The 13615-nt window shown below is 47.4% G+C and overlaps 1 protein-coding gene across 2 annotated transcripts in view; it reads left to right on the forward strand.

Moving 5' to 3' along the window:
- Positions 1–5383: 5383 nt before the first annotated feature.
- Positions 5384–13615, forward strand: part of ATP2A2 (ATPase sarcoplasmic/endoplasmic reticulum Ca2+ transporting 2) — a 41501-nt gene continuing 33269 nt past the window's right edge. For both annotated transcript variants that reach the window (XM_044275761.1, XM_044275760.1), the window contains exons 1-4: positions 5384–5915; positions 6720–6737; positions 6820–6902; positions 12623–12727. In XM_044275761.1, coding sequence (XP_044131696.1) covers positions 5798–5915; positions 6720–6737; positions 6820–6902; positions 12623–12727 — 324 coding nt within the window. In that variant the 5' untranslated portion in view covers positions 5384–5797. The remainder of the gene's footprint in view (positions 5916–6719; positions 6738–6819; positions 6903–12622; positions 12728–13615) is intronic.

Here is a 13615-nt window from a genome sequence, read left to right on the forward strand (position 1 = left end):
CCAAAATGGGGTCACTTGTGGCGTAGTTATACTGCCCTGGCAATTTAGGGGCCCAAATGTGTAAGAAGTACCTTGCAATCAAAATGTGTAAAAAATGGCCTGCGAAATCCGAAAGGTGCACTTTGGAATATGTGCCCCTTTGCCCACCTTGGCTGCAAAAAAGTGTGACACATCTGGTATCGCCGTACTCAGGAGAAGTTGGGCAATGTGTTTTGGGGTGTCATTTTACATATACCCATGCTGGGTGAGAGAAATATTTTGGCAAAAGACAACTTTTCCCATTTTTTTATACAAAGTTGGCATTTGACCAAGATATTTTTCTCACCCAGCATGGGTATATGTAAAATGACACCCCAAAACACATTCCCCAACTTCTCCTGAGTACGGCGATACCACATGTGTGACACTTTTTTGCAGCCTAGATGCGCAAAGGGGCCCAAATTCCTTCTAGGAGGGCATTTTTAGACATTTGGATCCCAGACTTCTTCTCACACTTTCGGGCCCCTAAAAAGCCAGGGCAGTATAAATACCCCACATGTGACCCCACTTTGGAAAGAAGACACCCCAAGGTATTCAATGAGGGGCATGGCGAGTTCCTAGAATTTTTTTTTTTTTTGCATAAGTTAGCGGATATTGATTTTTTTTTTGTTTTTTTCTCAAAGTCTCACTTTCCGCTAACTTAGGACAAAAATTTCAATCTTTCATGGACTCAATATGCCCCTCACGGAATACCTTGGGGTGTCTTCTTTCCGAAATGGGGTCACATGTGGGGTATTTATACTGCCCTGGCTTTTTAGGGGCCCTAAAGCGTGAGAAGAAGTCTGGAATATAAATGTCTAAAAATGTTTACGCATTTGGATTCCGTGAGGGGTATGGCGAGTTCATGTGAGATTTTATTTTTTGACACAAGTTAGTGGAATATGAGACTTAGTAAGAAAAAACAAAAACAAACAAAAAAATTCCGCTAACTTGTGCCAAAAAAAATGTCTGAATGGAGCCTTACCAGGGGGGGGGGGGGGGGGGGGTGATCAATGACAGGGGGGTGATCACCCATATAGACTCCCTGATCACCCCCCTGTCATTGATCACCCCCCCTGTAAGGCTCCATTCAGACATCCGCATGATTTTTTACGGATCCATGGATACATGGATCGGATCCACAAAACACATGCGGACGTCTGAATGGAGCCTTACAGGGGGGTTATCAATGACAGGGGGTGATCAGGGTAATCGGGGTGATCACCCCCCCTGTAAGGCTCCATTCAGACATCCGCATGATTTTTTACGGATCCATGGATACATGTATCAGATCCACAGAACGCATGCGGACGTCTGAATGGAGCCTTACAGGGGGGTTATCAATGACAGGGGGTGATCAGGGTAATCACCCCCCTGTCACTGATCACCCCCCCTGTAAGGCTCCATTCAGACATCCGCATGATTTTTTACGGATCCATGGATACATGTATCGGATCCACAGAACGCATGCGGATGTCTGAATGGAGCCTTACAGGGGGGTTATCAATGACAGGGGGTGATCAGGGTAATCAGGGTGATCACCCCCCTGTCCCTGATCACCCCCCCTGTAAGGCTCCATTCAGACATCCGCATGATTTTTTACGGATCCATGGATACATGGATCGGATCCACAAAACGCATGCGGACGTCTGAATGGAGCCTTACAGGGGGGTTATCAATGACAGGGGGTGATCAGGGTGATCACCCCCCTGTCACTGATCACCCCCCCTGTAAGGCTCCATTCAGACATCCGCATGATTTTTTACGGATCCATGGATACATGTATCGGATCCACAGAACGCATGCGGATGTCTGAATGGAGCCTTACAGGGGGGTTATCAATGACAGGGGGTGATCACCCCCCTGTCACTGATCACCCCCCCTGTAAGGCTCCATTCAGACGTCCGCATGCGTTTTGTGGATCCGATCCATGTATCCATGGATCCGTAAAAAATCATGCGGATGTCTGAATGGAGCCTTACAGGGGGGGTGATCAGTGACAGGGGGGTGATCACCCTGATCACCCCCTGTCATTGATCACCCCCTGTAAGGCTCCATTCAGACGTCCGCATGTGTTTTGCGGATCCGATCCATGTATCCGTAAAAATCATGCGGACGTCTGAATGGAGCCTTACAGGGGGGTGATCAATGACAGGGGGTGATCAGGGAGTGTATATGGGTGATCACCCGCCTGTCATTGATCACCCCCCTGTAAGGCTCCATTCAGACGTCCGTATGCTTTTTGCGGATCCGATCCATGTATCCGTGGATCCGTAAAAATCATACGGACGTCTGAACGGAGCCTGACAGGGGGGTGATCAATGACAGGGGGGTGATCAGGGAGTTTATATGGGGTGATCATGGGTGATCAGGGGTTTATAAGGGGTTAATAAGTGACGGGGGGGGGGGGGTGTAGTGTAGTGTTTGGTGCGACTGTACTGACCTACCTGAGTCCTCTGGTGGTCGATCCTAACAAAAGGGACCACCAGAGGACCAGGTAGGAGGTATATTAGACGCTGTTATGAAAACAGCGTCTAATATACCTGTTAGGGGTTAAAAAATTCGGATCTCCAGCCTGCCAGCGAACGATCGCCGCTGGCATGCTGGAGATCCACTCGCTTACCTTCCGTTCCTGTGAGCGTGCGCGCGTTCACAGGAAATCTCGCGTCTCGCGAGATGACGCATATATGCGTGACTGTGCGCCAGCCTGCCACCTCCGGAACGCACATGTGCGTTAGGCGGTCCGGAGGTGGTTAAATAACAATCTCCAGAACACTTTCTGAAATAGGGCTAACTCCTTATAATCCCAAACCATATGTAGCAGCTGGGCCTCCTCCAAGGCACACCTCAGGCACCCCATTTTGCCTTGCAAAAATTTATAAAAGTGGAAGACAGAATTCCTCCTTGGGCTGACCACTTTCTGGTTATTGTTGACCAATGTGTTTTTAAGATGACTATTTGACCCTTAAAAATATGGCCTTTGTTGAAATTCTGCACTGAAGGGGATTGTCTCTGAGGAGACAATCGCTTAAAGGGGTTGTCCAAGATTTTGATATTGATGGCCTATCCTCAGAACAGGTCATCAAAATCTGACTGATGGGGGGCTGAACCGTCTGATCAGCTTTTTGAAGAGGCCGCAGCCTCTTCCTAGGCCAGTGACGTCACGATCATTGTTCACAGGAACAATGTGAATGAGCCTGAGCTGTAATACTAGGCTGTTTGTAAGCTGCGAGGAGGCTTCAGCACTCACCGGAGCCCCACTGAGCACTGTGGCTTCCTACACAGCTGACTGGCAGGGATGTTGGGAGTCATACCCCGCCGATCTCATATTGATGTCCTATCCTGAGGACAAGTCATCAATATGAAAATCCCGAAATACCCCTTCAGGCCACTTTCACACAGTCAGTATTTTTCATCAATATCTGTAAGCCAAAACCAGGAGTGGAAACTCAAGAGAAAAAAAGCATAATGGAAAGATTTGCGCCTTTTGTGTGTTTTGGGTGCACTCCTGGTTACAAATACTGCAGAAATATACTGACCAAATACTGACCTCGTGGACTAGGCCTTAGGCTAATTTCACACAAGAGCGTCCAGTCCAGGGAAACACGCCCTGTGTGATGGCTGCATTTCTGTGACCGGACACTCCTCCTCTAATATGAACTCGCAACATCAAAATGATTCATGAAGCTGTCAGATGGCGGGTCTACTGGCATTATGTGAGTACAGAGGAACAGGGGTCAGACAGGAACTCTCAGCATCATAAGATATTATGATGGTGTGAGTTCACGTTAGGCCGGGTTCACATCTCCATTGAGTTTTCTGTCTTCTGATCTATCAGAACAGAAAAAAAAAAGAAAAAGCCCAGATCCTTTATTTTGAGCATCCGCTGTGCTCATTTTGCATACGTTTTTGTCACAGATAAGTTATTTTAGACGGGAGAAAAAGTCCTTTGTGGAATGAATGAAAACCATGGCTTCATCAAAGTGGAATATATCTGGATTTACCTGTACGGAGCCATTTTCCATCATAGGCATACTGTTGTGAGGGCATTGTGGCTGGCATAGGGGTATTGTGGCTGTCTTGTTGGCATTGTGAGATTCCTTAGGGTTATTGGGCTTGTCATGAGGACATTGTGGCTGGCATAGGGGGTATTGTGGCTGTCTTGGAGGTACTGTGAGTTTGCTTAGGGGTATTGGGCTTGTCACGAGAGCATTGTGGCTGGCATAGAAGGTATTGTGGCTGTCTTGGAGGTACTGCGAGTTTCCTTAGGGGTATTAGGCTTGTCATGATGGCATTGTGGCTGCCATAGGGGGGTATTGTGGCTGTCTTGGAGGTACTGTGAGTTTGCTTAGGGGTATTGGGCTTGTCATGATGGCATTGTGGCTGGCATAGGGGGTATTGTGGCTGTCTTGGAGGTACTGTAAGTTTCCTTAGGGGTATTGGGCTAGTCATGAGGGCATTGTGGCTGGCATAGGGGGTATTGTGGCTGTCTTGGAGGTACTGTAAGTTTCCTTAGGGGTATTGGGCTAGTCATGAGGGCATTGTGGCTGGCATAGGGGGTATTGTGGCTGTCTTGGAGGTACCGTGAGTTTCCTTAGAGGTATTGGGCTTGTCATGAGAGCATTGTGGCTAGCATATCCACCATATTGCAGCTGCATTGGAGGAATGGTGGAATTCCTTAGGGGTACTGGAGCTGCCTTGGAGGCACTGTGACTTACCTTAGGGGTACTGGAGCTGTTGCGAGGGCATTGTGGCTGTCACATGGACATTCTGATGGTCACGGAATGTATATGGTATAAAAGCGAGAGGCCGAGGAGCGTCATAGCTGGCGTTTGCCCTCACATAGGTCAGATGAGGAAAGGGAATGACCACAGTTAGAGAAGACGTCACCTCTGAGTCACCGAATTCAATTTCTATCATCTAAGGGTGCCTAATCAGCGCCATATTTTCCCGTCTGGTGCTGCTGCCTGGTCATGCTATGGCGGCATTATTTATATTTAGAGGCATGTCTCCCACGTCATTAGCAGAGCTAACACAAGACACTAGAGTATGCAGACCTGTCCCGACCCTAAGCAGCTGCCTGAGATACACCGTGTCTACCACAGTTTATGGAGAGGGACAGATGGTAAAATAGCCCAGTGCACAGGCAGAAGGAAGAGAGCAGTGCTGGAGCCGGTGACAAGGAGCCCGCCCCTGCAACCTCAGCTGAGCTCACTCAGGTCCAACTCCCCCACCGAGGCGCTGCGAGCTACGTCATCGTGATCCGGGATCCTGCTGGAGAAAAGGGGGCGGGCCTTGATGACGCGAACCTCGACCAATGAGAGTCGTCCACATGCCGAGATCGTGAGCCCGGAGCAGCCTCAGAATAAAATGCTATAGCGGCTGCACGGCTCTGTCACTAGTATCGGCGGCAGAGGAGCGCACAGGCCGGACGTGCTGAAGGGAGAGACCATAAAAGGGAGGCCGCAGCTCCGGGAGAAACACTAAGGGAACCGACTGGGGGGAGACGCCGCCCGGGACCTCGCTGTACACACATCCCCCGACTACCTCGGCTCATCCTGGTCTGAGAACCCCCGCGAATCGATATCGTCGCGGGCAAGGGATCTCAGGGCGACGCAGGCATCAGTCGCTTTGTATGAACACGTCCTTACAGCTAATAGCGACCGATACCTGCCCCTAGCCCAGAAACCGTGCCCGAGGCTCGTATGGGAAGAGCCTTGTAGACACACCGCCGAGAAGAAGCGAAACACGGTGACCAGAAGGGGGGAGCGATCCGGCCATGGAGAACGCACACACCAAGACGGTGGAGGAGGTGCTGGCGCATTTCAACGTGAACGAGAGCACGGGGCTGGGACTGGAGCAGGTCAAGAAGCAGAAGGAGCGATGGGGGCCCAACGGTACGTGCCCGCCTATTGTGTGCCGAGAGGCTAGTCATCTCCATCATGTCAGCACTTCCTGTCCGGGCCTAGCCCTTCTCCAGCCGGGATCACGCAGAAGATGGCTGCCTGGATGCCACCTCGTGTGTCCTCAGAACCGGTCTCTCCACTTCCCTCAGCCTGTGGCCCTGTAGGTGCCTGGGTCATATGATTGCAGCCTGGAAGCCTTCCCCCCATTAGACCACCCCTGATGTACAGGGACCACCCATCTAGTAGACCGTAGTTTAAGGCTTTGTGCCTTGTAGAGATGCTGCAAATGGCTGATCTATGACAGGTAGTGCCTGCCAGATGGACTACTTCAGGAGTCATTGATTCAAGTTTTTTATTCCCTTTTTTTTGTGACCCAGTAATAGACATGACCATGACTTGGTTTCCACCAGCAGATGTCTAACATGGCATAGATTCTGATTCTGGCACCCTGGCTGTGGTGAAACTACAACTCCCAGCATGTTTTGTCCACATCTATGGTAGTTATGAGAACAGCCAAGTGAGTGTGCATGCTGGGAGTTGTAGTTTCACCACAGCTGGAGGCTGCTGAGCCCAGGGTATGGAACCAGTACTGGTTTGTCCATTCAGTGTAACGATGGTAATTGCACCGTCTGCGGCCTGGATGATAGGAACTGATGCCTTGGCTCCTGTAGGGTCAGGATATCTTCCTTACAGACGTCTCACATCTTGGCTTAATGCTCATGATTCCTTTTTTTCCCCTTTACTTATTTTTCTTCTTCTCTCCCCACCATGCTCCCCGATCTTTGGCCTAATCAGAATTACCTGCAGAAGAAGGTATGTACGACCTACCACGTCTGAGAAGATGGCCCTGCGTTGTGCGAGCCCATGTGACAAGTGCTTCTTTCTCTTTCTTTAGGGAAAACACTATGGGAATTGGTGATTGAACAGTTTGAAGACTTACTAGTTAGAATCCTGTTACTTGCTGCCTGTATATCGTTTGTAAGTATCCGCAAAAGCAAAACACCATTTCTGGGAAGACTTTTGGGGCGTAATGTAGATGTTTTTAAGAGCAGATAATATAACAATGTTTTTCTGGAGGTTCTCCGGTAGTGATCACCGGGCTGGATAGACCACCTTCGGCCATTTCCTAGCCTGACATGACTGATAACTGGGTGACAAGTGTTTATATGTAGAGTCCAGTATTGTGTGGGTAACAAATATGAGGCCAAGAAAGCACATTAGTCTGACCTATAGGTGGACACTAGAAGAACATTGGTGGAACCCACAGATTTTGATGGGCCTGGCTGACCATGAAATGTGTATGGTGGTGTCCTATCTGGAAATGTGAGGAGAGATGACTTGGGCATGGTGGATTTCAGTATGTCCAATCCAGAGTTTTCATGGGAGGTAATGTCCCCCATTCAGGACCATGTACATGTCTGCTTGGCTGAGCGTGCATGTGGTGTTGGAATGGCGTCTGGCTGAACGAACCTGATGGTATCTAAGGCACGTATGGCTAGATAATATGTATAAAGGTGTCGTCTGGATAGACCATTCCGGCATGTTCTAGAAGTCCTGTGCCTCCTATGGTTAATGCCAGCTGTAGAATTAGACTGTACTGACGTGTAATGTGCTGATCCTGATGGCTCCATGTCAGGTGACAATTGGTGACGGCGACTCATTTCTTGACCAAATTTAGTAACTGACCTTTAATGAGGGGAGATCTGGAATAATATTTTCCTCCTGGGCCTAAGACCATGGCACAGTTAGTGTTCTGTATCGGCTTCACACAACTAGCTACACCAATGCAGCGAGCGGCATCCTACGTGTGACTCCGTCAGCTGGATCACCCTGGGCAAACACAATGACACATCTACTTTGTATTGTCACATACACGTGTCTCAACACCCGCTCGGACATGGCAGGATAGTAGGTGGCTCTATGCGAGGAGCTCATATTTGTTGTTTCACCGCCTTGCTTGAGGAGTTGCGTAATAGTTTTATATCGCAGTGCGCACAGTACTTCACTTGTTCCATATTTCATGCATCTTTTAGGGTAGGATGCACATTCATCCTGCTATCTATAGTTCTCTAAGTAGATGCGGCACGCTTAGGATGCCATCTATAGTTCTCTAAGTAGAGTATACCATGCTTTGCCACTGCAACCTCTAGATATTGGCATAGAATTGGAAATTGGCTTCTCATGGACAGGACAATTTGCATTTCCTTCTCATTCCAATTTTTAGAACAGATAAATGGTTGCAAGGTAGGAGTAGTAGTACTCAAGGGCGGTGTCTTGAGAATTTAGGAAATTAAAGTAGTGACTAAAGAAAATAACTCCAGTTTACATATAGTCAGTGGAGGCAATGACTGAGCTCTATGAGCGCTTCTAACCCCTCCAATCAAAACCTATGCGTACGTTTTTATAACTTACAGAAGGAATATTTTTATTTTATTACATTACTCAACTGTTAAAGGGCCCCACAGACAATGGGGGCATATCGCGCTTCGACCACCACTCCCATTCATTTCTTTAGGGTCAACGGCTCGGCTGTATTCTGCGGCCCCATAGATATGAATAGAGGGCGCATGCGCAGTGCGCCCTCCGCCACTTTCCCTGCTTCGTTCTCTGTGTAGGTTCAGGTCCCACCTCTGGGACCCACACCTATCAGACAATGGGAGCATATCCTAGTGATATGCTCCCGTTGTCTGTGATGGGATTATCCCTTTAAATCTCCCGACATTCCAGCGATTGTTACATGCACCCACGTGACCGCAAGAGCCAATCGCCAGTTTCGGAGGTCATGTGCTGTCCATGCTGACAACACCTGAGGCCAGTGATTTGGCTGCTGCATGTACAGCGTTGCTGGAACATAAAGGTTGTTGACCACTGGTGTCACAGGGCTTTAAGAGATGTATAAGGGCTCATTCAGACGGCCGTATGCTATCCGCAAAAAATGCAGCTCTGTTTTTTTTTTGTGGATTAGATGCTGACCCATTCACTTCTATGGGGCCCTTTGCTATTCCACGGTTCCGCAAAACAAATGAAACATGTCCTATACTTGTCCTTGAAAATCAGGACATGGTCCTATTGAAGTCTGTGTCCGCAAAAATACAGAATGCTATCAGATTTTTGCGGATCCGCAAAAAAAGATGGCATTCACTATTTTTGTGGACAGCATACGGCCGTCTGAGTCCTAACTCTTATATTTTTAACATTTCCCACCGTTGATTTATTTTGTTAAATTCTTGGACGAACCCCTTTAAATATTCACCTTGTTTGGCTGCGCTATGCAGGGTATAAAAAGCTTAGATATTCATGGATGATTCTGCAGGAGGACATCTGTAGTATTTGGCTAGGGGACTGAGGGGATTTAGCGGCATAACAAGATGGAAATCTCACTGGGAGCAGACTTGAACATGTTGGCAGTTCATAGAATTGTGAATTCTGCCGAATGAATTAGTGGATTCAAGCTGGCCTTGCCTTAATAAAAATGGAAATTCTAGCAGCGGTGGAAATGAATGCGTTTGTCATGTAGCGCCAACAAATCTGCAGCAGTGTACGGATTGTAAACCGGTCACACCAGCTCCTACTCTCTCTAATGCTGTGGTCAGGCGCCAATGTACCCATGTGGGAGGAAATCCTCAAGTACCTGGGAACAGCCTGATGCTGCAGGTGTAATCTGTGAGGCGGTGTACTGGTTTACCGTTACATAGGCCACCATGGAGAGTTTCTACCGCTCATCTCCCCTCTATAGGGGATGTGCGTATAAATGGGGTCAGGACTGCTGGCCAAACATAGTATATATGGCCGACATGCTGGTGGTGGTGAGGTTGCTAATCCATCCAGTTCGGCCTGTTAGTAACACAGTAACATAGTACACAAGGCTGAAAAAGACATTTGTCCATCCAGTTCGACCTGTTATCCTGCAAGTTGATCCAGAGGAAGGCCCAAAAAGAAAAACTTGAGGTAGAAGTCAATTTTCCTCACTTTAGGGGAAAATAATTCCTTCCTGACCACAATCAGGCAATCAGAATAACTCCCTGGATCAACGACCCCTCTCTAGTAGCTATAGCCTGTAATATTATTAAGCTCCAGAAATACGTCCAGGGCCCTCTTGAATTCCTTTATTGTACTCACCATCACCACCTCCTCAGGCAGAGAGTTCCATAGTCTCACTGCTCTTACCGTAAAGAATCCTCTTCTATGTTTGTGTACAAACCTTCTTTCCTCCAGACGCAGAGGATGTCCCCTCGTCACAGTCACAGTCCTGGGGATAAATAGATGATGGGAGAGATCTCTGTACTGACCCCTGATATATTTATACATAGTTAAAGACATCAGTCGTCTTTTTTTCTAAAGTGAATAACCCTTGATAATCTTTCAGGGTACTGTAGTCCACCCATTCCAGTTATTACTTTAGTTGCCCTCCTCTGGACCCTCTCCAGCTCTGCCATGTCTGCCTTGTTCACAGGAGCCCAGAACTGTACACAGTACTCCATGTGTGGTCTGACTGGTGATTTGTAAAGTGGTAGGACTATGTTCTCATCATTATGCCCCTTTTGATGCAACCCATTATCTCAGCAGCTGCCTGACTGGTTTCTGTTCACTAAAATTCCTAGGTCCTTTTCCATGTCTGTGTTACTGAGTGTTTTACTATTTAGTATGTACGGGTGACTTGCATTATTCCTTCCCATGTGCATTCTATGCCGGTTTTCATTCTATGTAAGGCTTTGTTCACATCATGCCTATTTTTGGCATATACTCTTAGAGAAGCTTGTGGCATATATATGAAAGGCATCATTAGGGCTCAATTTACCGGTTTCCTTTTGGACCATGTTGGGCAGGGATGGTATGGCGTGTGGTACTTTCACATGTGCGGCACAGCTCTCCAGCAGGTTGTTCCTGCAGAGAATGCCTGGAATCAGGCGAACAAGAAAAACGTTGTGTGCAGCACTTTTTGTCCTGCCAGATCTCCTTATAGTTAATGGGTTCCAGTAGGCACGGTGGCGCTATCTGGATATACCAAATCCAGAGAACTGTACGAGACGTGTGAAAGTAGCCGTAGTGACTTATCCATCTCCATCCCTTTGCTGTCGGATGTATATCTCCACCTTTTTTTGGAGGTAATGTCGGGAGGTTCTTCTAGTGTAGGCTGGAACTGTAATGGGAGAAGAATCTTAATTACATGGATTAGCAAATTGTTTATGATGAACCAATGCTGGGAAGAAATTAGCTGAAGTCTGCATTTATTCTCAAGCTTGTCTACATAGAGATGTAACTGGAGCAGTATTATGGCTCTTGGGATATCTTGATAACTTACCTATGTTGTAGAAGATTGCAGGGCCTTTGGGGTGTCCCATAGATATTTGATTACTGGTAAGACACATCTGATATAATATGGAGTCTTGGGCAAGCTTAGAGTATTTCCATCACATACAATGGGGGCATATCGCTAGGATATGCCCCCATTGTCTGATAGGCACCGGTCCCACCTCTGTGACCCGCACCTACAACGCGAACGGACCGTGGAGAGCTGTGGTTGGAGGACCCCGGATTTCCCTGGGTCCGTCCACCACCAAGCGCTGCTCTCATAGAAGTAAATGGGAGTGCACCGCGCACGCACGGCACCTGCTCCCATTCATTTCTATGGGACAGACGGCGGCCCATAGAAATTAATGGAGGGCTGCTGTGCGACATGCCCCCATTGTCTGGGATGGCAAAACCCTTTAAAGGGCTTGTCCATAATTAGGGGGGTTGCTTTTTTTTAACCCAGGAAACAATGCCACACTTGTCTACTGGATGTGATGTGTTGTAATTCAGCCCTATTCAATTAAATGGGGGGAAATCACAGCTCCTCAAGTGGCGGTACAAGTCATATCCCATAGACACACGAGAGTGAATACTTCTTTGTAATCCTGGAAAGCCTTTTCACAAATGTATGTATTGGGAGTGGCCCGTGGTAGGAATTTAGTGACGGATCCGAACACTTGCAGACCATCGCCTCCCTGTTGTAGACGCAGGCCTAGATGTCCTCTTACATGGAGCCGTACTAGTGCACGCTGTGTCCTCTTCCCCTTGGGAATCTGCAGTTGATTCCCTGGTGGGAACTTTGGTATTTTGGACATGGGAACTCCGCAAATAAGCCAGTCAGAGGAAGTGGCGTAATATGTACATCATACTGTTGTGTAAGGACAGAAACCACATCTGGTTTGGTATGTGCCCTCTGCCGTCTTCCATGTTCTCAGAGGCTTGTGTGTGAATTGGCTCCTCTGTAATGTCCCATGTACCAGCAGGATCTACACAAGCAAGGGACCAGGGAAGCCTGCCTTTGACGTGACTTTCACATGTCTGGTTCCACAGTAACCTTTGAGGCGCACGCCGAGCGTTGTTACGGCTTCGTACGTTAAACATTCCTAGCTTGTTAGTACTCCGGTTATTTGGGACGTTTTACTTTAGAAGTTTGGAGCCTTCTCCAGATGTTTCTACCAGAAGAGTTTACTGTAAAATGCTAATAAATTTACTCTTGAAAATCCCTGCCCGCGTATTGGCCTGACGATTGAAGTGTTGCTGTGCCTAACCGCTCACGCAGAAATCAAAGCAGGCACCACTCAACCCGCTACTGTACCTGACTGGCAATGGAGAAAGTGCCAGCAGATTCCTTGTGAGGACACGCAGGTCTTGGCTTTGTTTTTGATGCATTTCCTTCTCTATTTCAGGTATTGGCGTGGTTCGAGGAAGGCGAAGAAACGATCACAGCCTTTGTAGAGCCTTTTGTAATTTTACTTATATTAGTAGCAAACGCCATTGTGGGCGTCTGGCAGGTAAGTCATTCTGCAGTGTGGCATTGGCAGCCGTTAACTTTCTTTGAATCCTCCATGGATTTGCTTCCATATATTTCGTTTTTATACATCTCTGTTCCAGATGGCACCGATAAGTCTTTGAATGCTGTCACATTTTCATGACTATTTTATTATTATTATTTTTTATGCTGTTTTTGAAGCTAAAACATTTTTCCCCTTTTGTGGGGATTCACTTTAGACTTTGCCTTAAAAATGTGTATCGAAAATATAAATAATAAAAATTATAAAAGTATCAGTATCTGGTCAGTGAGGGTCCCAATCTCGGCACCTCTGCCAGTCAGCTGTTTGAAGGGGCCACGGCACTTGGAAGAGTGCTGCAGCCTCTTCATGGAATACATTGCCCCCCATACATTTTGCAATGGCCGTGCTTGGTATTGCAGCTTTGTCCCATTCAAGTGATCAGTTATTTTTGGTACAGCTCTGTCTTTTGTTTCTCCTTCACATATAGTCCCATGTGTGATAGAGGACCCAACAAGTCTGTTTTACTAAACATTTGCTTTCCCCATTAAAACATTTTTTTGCATCTTTTCTTAACTATACTTGGTGCTGGTCCTCTGTTCTTCCAACTGGAAATATATGAATACATTAACAACAAGCTGATACTTGCTTTGGCACTTTTAAAGTTGGCACAAAACTTGTTGTTTGTGAAAAGTGCAAACATATGAATATGCCAGCAGATTCCATCATAGGTGAAGGGTTGTACGCTCTGCCCCTTCTTCTGAGAAGCGTCATCTACTCATTGTCCTGAAAGTGATCATCCAATAACGCTCCCTCTTTCCACACGTGCTGCAATTTCCTGTTGCACAAGTCGAAGTTCTGCAATCGGCCAGCTTGTCAGTGTTCCCAGAC

Source organism: Bufo gargarizans, chromosome 1, assembly GCF_014858855.1.
Source record: "Bufo gargarizans isolate SCDJY-AF-19 chromosome 1, ASM1485885v1, whole genome shotgun sequence".
NCBI lineage: Eukaryota > Metazoa > Chordata > Amphibia > Anura > Bufonidae > Bufo > Bufo gargarizans.